This window comes from Trachymyrmex septentrionalis, unplaced genomic scaffold (assembly GCF_001594115.1).
Source record: "Trachymyrmex septentrionalis isolate Tsep2-gDNA-1 unplaced genomic scaffold, Tsep1.0 scaffold33, whole genome shotgun sequence".
Lineage (NCBI taxonomy): Eukaryota > Metazoa > Arthropoda > Insecta > Hymenoptera > Formicidae > Trachymyrmex > Trachymyrmex septentrionalis.
Genome location: NW_017305494.1, coordinates 1,020,305 through 1,025,679, shown reverse-complemented (window position 1 = coordinate 1,025,679; position 5,375 = coordinate 1,020,305). Strand labels below are relative to the sequence as shown.

The 5,375-nt window shown below is 33.8% G+C and overlaps 1 protein-coding gene across 1 annotated transcript in view; it reads right to left on the bottom strand.

Annotated features, from left to right (window-relative positions):
* The window catches only part of LOC108750156 (protein downstream neighbor of son homolog), a 66,222-nt gene continuing 60,847 nt past the window's right edge, over window positions 1–5,375 (bottom strand). The window contains exons 4-7 of the mRNA XM_018489424.1: window positions 1,880–2,100; window positions 1,621–1,824; window positions 403–583; window positions 1–319 (exon numbers count right to left, since the gene is read on the bottom strand). Of these exons, the coding sequence (XP_018344926.1) occupies window positions 132–319; window positions 403–583; window positions 1,621–1,824; window positions 1,880–2,100 (794 nt within the window). The 3' untranslated portion in view covers window positions 1–131. The remainder of the gene's footprint in view (window positions 320–402; window positions 584–1,620; window positions 1,825–1,879; window positions 2,101–5,375) is intronic.

Sequence of the window (5,375 nt, the reverse complement as noted above, 5' to 3'; positions counted from 1 at the left end):
ATCGTCAGCAATGTAATTGCCCTAATGTTTAGGACAAAAAATCGGTTGCGTTTATTTAAAACTAATTTTTATGAGTACAAAATCTGTACTTAGAAATACTACATTTATTTTTAAACTATACATTTATATGATCACGACCATGTATATAATCCATTAAAAAACTTGAAACTATCTAAAACTTCTATTGTAGTCGGGTCAGAATTGCAAAAATGGCTCAATAATTCTTCGTTGAATCCACAATCGCTTAAATTTTCTTGCCCAAAAACATTAGACGATACTTTTGTGATACTGTCATCTGCTCTCGTAGCAATCGCGATGCCTATAAAAGTATAAGAGTTATATTTTGACTATACAGCTCATAAGATTTCGTTGATTAAGATGCGTGTATTCGCAAGTCCATACCATGTCTTGCTGCGGAAAATGAAGTTGTTGAGGCCAATTGCGCACAGCTTACCGAATACTGCTCTAATTGACTGGATTTCATCAAATGACAGAGAGAAGGCAATACATGGGGCAAAAGAGGTCCTCTCAATTCGAGAGAATAATATCTATCGTTATTATCATGCACTATGCTTTCTCGAACCTTTGCCATTAAAAAAGAAAGAAAGCAACAGTTGTATAAGATCAAACAGTTCTACAAGTTCTACAACATAAATGAATATGTTCTATAATACAGGGTCCGGCAAAATGATCTCCCACATTTTGCACCGCCACTGTGCCCGAACCACTGAAGAGAGGGGGAGCTTAGCGTAGTCGGTTGGTAGCTCGCGCCTTGCCATTTCAGTTGTCGTCATGAATTGAAAATCGCAGAGCATGCTCCAACGATATTCTTCAAAACATCCCACAAAATGCTCTTTTAATAACGAGTGACGAAGCTCATTTCCATCTGTCTGGCTGTGTGAACAAGCAGAATTTTCGCTACTGGGCACCAGAGAATCCGCGGCAGCTCCATGAAAGGCCACTTCACAGCCCATTTGTTACCGTTTGGTGTGCTGTTGGATCTTTTGGCGTTTGGAGTCCCTATTTTTTTGAAGAGGGAGGCGTGACGGTTACCGTAACTGCCGATCGATATGTCGACATGCAATTTTTTGGAACCAAAACTTAGAGAACTTGAACATCCGGGTGTGTGGTTTCAACAGGATGGAGCTACGGCTCATACGGCAAGAAGGACAATGGACGTTTTAAGGGAAATGTTTCCAGGACGCGTAATCTCGTTACGTGGAGACGTTGGGTGGCCTGCGCGTTCACCCGATCTTGCCCCATGCGACTTTTTCCTTTGGGGCTACCTGAAAGCGAAGGTTTTTCAACACCACCCCCGAACCATTGACGAATTGAAAGCAGCAATACGCCAAGAAATTACAGGAATATCGCCTCAAATTACTGCTCGAGTGATGGAAACTTTTAGAAATCAGCTTCGAATGTGTATCGAAAAAAATGGTCGCCACTTGGACTCTGTAATTTTCAAACCTCAATAAAAACCAATGGCATAGCATACATTTTCAGTTAATAAAAATAAAATCTAAATAGCATTTACAATGGCGTTTTTATTAAAGATTAAAATGTGGGAGATCATTTTGCCGGACCCTGTATAAATGTATTCTATTAATTATGCAATCTTACCTTGAGCGGTTTTAATGTAGCACCATGAAAAGCTGTTGGAGCCAAAAGCGTAGGAGGAACACCCGCTAACACACCGGTCGCCGCGATAGCTGATTTACAATTAATTAAAAAATTAAATAACGCTTGCGTTTCCACACCTGTTACGAACACAAGGGATTGTCTCAAGTTATCTACTTCGCTTTCTTTTTCCAAAGTCATTCTCGCCTAAAATGAATCCAAATATGAATATAAATTGAGAATGCACAATTTTTATGCGTACCTGTGAGTGATTAATTTTCTTTATTTCTGAATTTTCTACACCAAGACTTTCGAGCCATGCGTCTTGAGTTTCATCATCATCATCTTCTTTTTCTTTCTCATAATAGTCACTCTCGTGTTGACAATCCTTAGTAGACACAGCATCTACAGTTTTAGAATCAGAATCTGCTGTATCAGATCGTCTTTTGGAGTCTTTCCTTAAAGGCATAGAATATTCTATTTCTAAAACATAAGAAACACGATTATTATTTTAAACTTTAATATTTAAAAATCTGTTTTTATTTTTATTTCGCAATATAGTTATATTTCATTAATCCCTTCAGATATCTAATTTTAATGAAAACATGTTACAAAAAATTTTTTTAATTCAATTAAATTATTTTAATAAATAATTCAAAAATCAACTAAACAATTAATTTTTTCAAAATTTTAACTATATTTTTAACATATACATTATTATGCACATCTGTTCTCAGATAATGTCGACAAAATTGAATAATTTCAGTGGATAATGCGATCATTTCAGTCAAAGTTCGATATTTCGAATAATACAATTAAATAAACTTATTTCAGATTACACACTTCAAACTTTCAACACAATCATTCTGAAACGCTACTAATCCCCCTAAATTCCCGCTAAATTAAATTTATATAAACTGTAAAGAAATTATTATGAAAAATATTACTTCAGCCAGAACTCGAACCTGGGACCTTTCGATTTTTTAGAGCAAGTGTCTTAGCCAACTCGACTACTGAGGCTTGGGAAATATTCCTCGCAATAACTGATATGTATAGAGTAAAGATTTTCAAAATGGAAAAACGGGACGCGAGCAAAGTGAGCTAGAGAATTGTAAAAATGCTTATCGATTAAATGAATTTTGGTATAGGAGTCAGTAAGGGTCAAAGGATTATCTAAGAGTTTTTCTATAGCGCCGTAACAAATAGTTTCATTTATTGCGATATAATAAATAATATTGATATAAATTATTATAATAGACTATATTAGACAAGTAAACAGTAAAAGATATATATTCCGTTTAAGTAATGTTATAATCAATAATATGTGTTAACAATAAATGTCATGATGAGAGCACGACGGTTGCAATAGGTTTCCTTCAATACTTTGTATCGTTTGTGGAACATTATGCATGGCATCGTATTTGTCTGATGATGATATTTGCTTAAGAAGCCTAACATTTTTTTAAATCGAATTGTGAAATGCTCTTTCTAAGAGACTCTCTAAACCAAGTGGTTCTAAAACACAACCAATCAGAGACAGAAGGCGCGAAATTCAAGTATTTTTCTAGACGTTTCGTTTACATATCAATTATAATAGAAAAATCATATATGCGTTCCGTTTTCGGGAGAGTTATCGAGAGAGTTATCGGGACAACAGGATGCAACTAAAAAAAACGAGACGATCCTGTTAAAAACGGGATATCTAATCTGGTCTGGTCATTCTAGTATAGAGATAAACGCATTATATGGCCGCGTATATACAAACACATATATATTTCTTTAGAATGACCGTATATATGAAAGTATGACAGAGAACGCCGTCATTTTTATTCATTCAAAGTTAGATGTTTCAAATAATACAATTAAATAAATTTATTTCAGATATGATTGCATGCCAATAACTTTCGGACTTTCAACACAATCGGTCTGAAACTACTAATCCCCCAGATTAAAAGTCTAAAAATTATTATTGTGCTTACAGCACAACAGTTCGATAACATAATTAACAAAAAGCAAAGACTAATCATCCCCTCTTCAACTATTATTGAGGAGGGGATGTATCTTCTAATATAGGAAGACAGACATTTGGGAATTTTTCGGTATCACTATGCTTGTTTAAATGGGTCTGCTTTTTTATGTATATCATCTCTGTCTGATAAGAGATCTTTTGTAATAAAATGGTTGTTGTAAGAGAATAAATAGATAAATGTACACTAGCATTTTCTTGGCACAATTGAACAATTGTCAAAAGAAGCGGTATGGCAGATGAAAAATGGAACAGATATGTATGCAGCAGGGCAGCGATTAATATATGATCGAAAATTTAACTAATTTCACTCTCAAGTTCTAATTTCAACTGTATGTTATATTAGAGTAATTAATGCTCGTATATTCTTTAAAAAATTAAACAATGTCGTGGCTTATTTCGAGCTTATAATTAGAATAACTTTAAATTAATATAATTAACATAAGAATATAAATACTAAATAATATTCGAAACGATTCGGCTTACAAAGCCTTTTTCAGTGTTAAAACGCAGAAATATAATATTAAATTAACAAACCAAACAAATACAATAAAAATTTTAAAAACCATCAGTGGTTAAATGTCAATATATATAAAGAATTTAAACGTCAAAAAGTATTGACAGATTACAATAAGATAAAAAGATTTTAAGGCAAAACTATTTTATCAAGGGACATAAGGTAATCTACTGTCGACTGAAGTATTTAAAATCTTCTTATCTTATTGTAATCTATCAATACTTTTTGACGTTTGAATTCTTTATATATTGACACTTCATCACTGATGGTTTTTTTTTTATTTTCATAGAATTTATTATTTATTTGATTTGTTAATTTAACATTGTATTTCTGTTTTAACACTAAAGAAGGCTTTGTAAACCAAAACGTTTGTGTAGAATATTATTTAATATTTATATTCTTATGTTAATTATATTAATTTAAAGTTATTCTAATTATAAGTTCGAAATAAGCCACGACATTGTTTAATTTTTGTATATTATTTTATATTTTTTAATTATCGTAATTGTAAATGCATTTGAAAGTTTGAAGATGATTAATTATAATGATAAGAGATTGATAAAGAGAAAATGTAACGACGAATTATTATATAAATATTGTATTTGAACAATATTGAAGATGACTTAATAATGGTCAAAAAATGTCTAGAATTATTATAGTTTGCTATGAATAAACAACTTTAGAATATTCGCAACAAGAACTAGCGTTGGCTTGAATGCTTTTTTCTATATTTTATTAATTTACTAAAGAATATACGAGTATACAGAATGGCTCCAAATTTTGGCCCCACCCGTCCTCAGGAAGAGCGGACTAAACTAAGTTGAAAAGTCCTCTACCATTTTGCAATGCTCACAATAGTTAACGAGATATTAACGTTTAAAGATAGCCGAATCCGCCCGATCTACTATTGCCGAAGGTACGGCGCGCGGGCCGCGAGGAGCGGGGATAGCGCCTAGCGGCGCGCCACGCCGTGACGAACTTCGAGCGGCGGAGCGCTTGCTCCATTCCCCGCGCGCAGTGCGATCAGGAGGTCATACCTACGGCAATAGTAGATCGGGCGGATGCGCGTATTCAACTATCTTTAAACGTTAATATCTCATTACTATTGCAAGCATTAGAAAATAGTAGAAGACTTTCCGACTCAATTTAATCTGTTCAATTTAGTCTGCTCAGGACGGGTGGAGCTAAAATTTGAAGCCACTCCGTGTGCGTGCG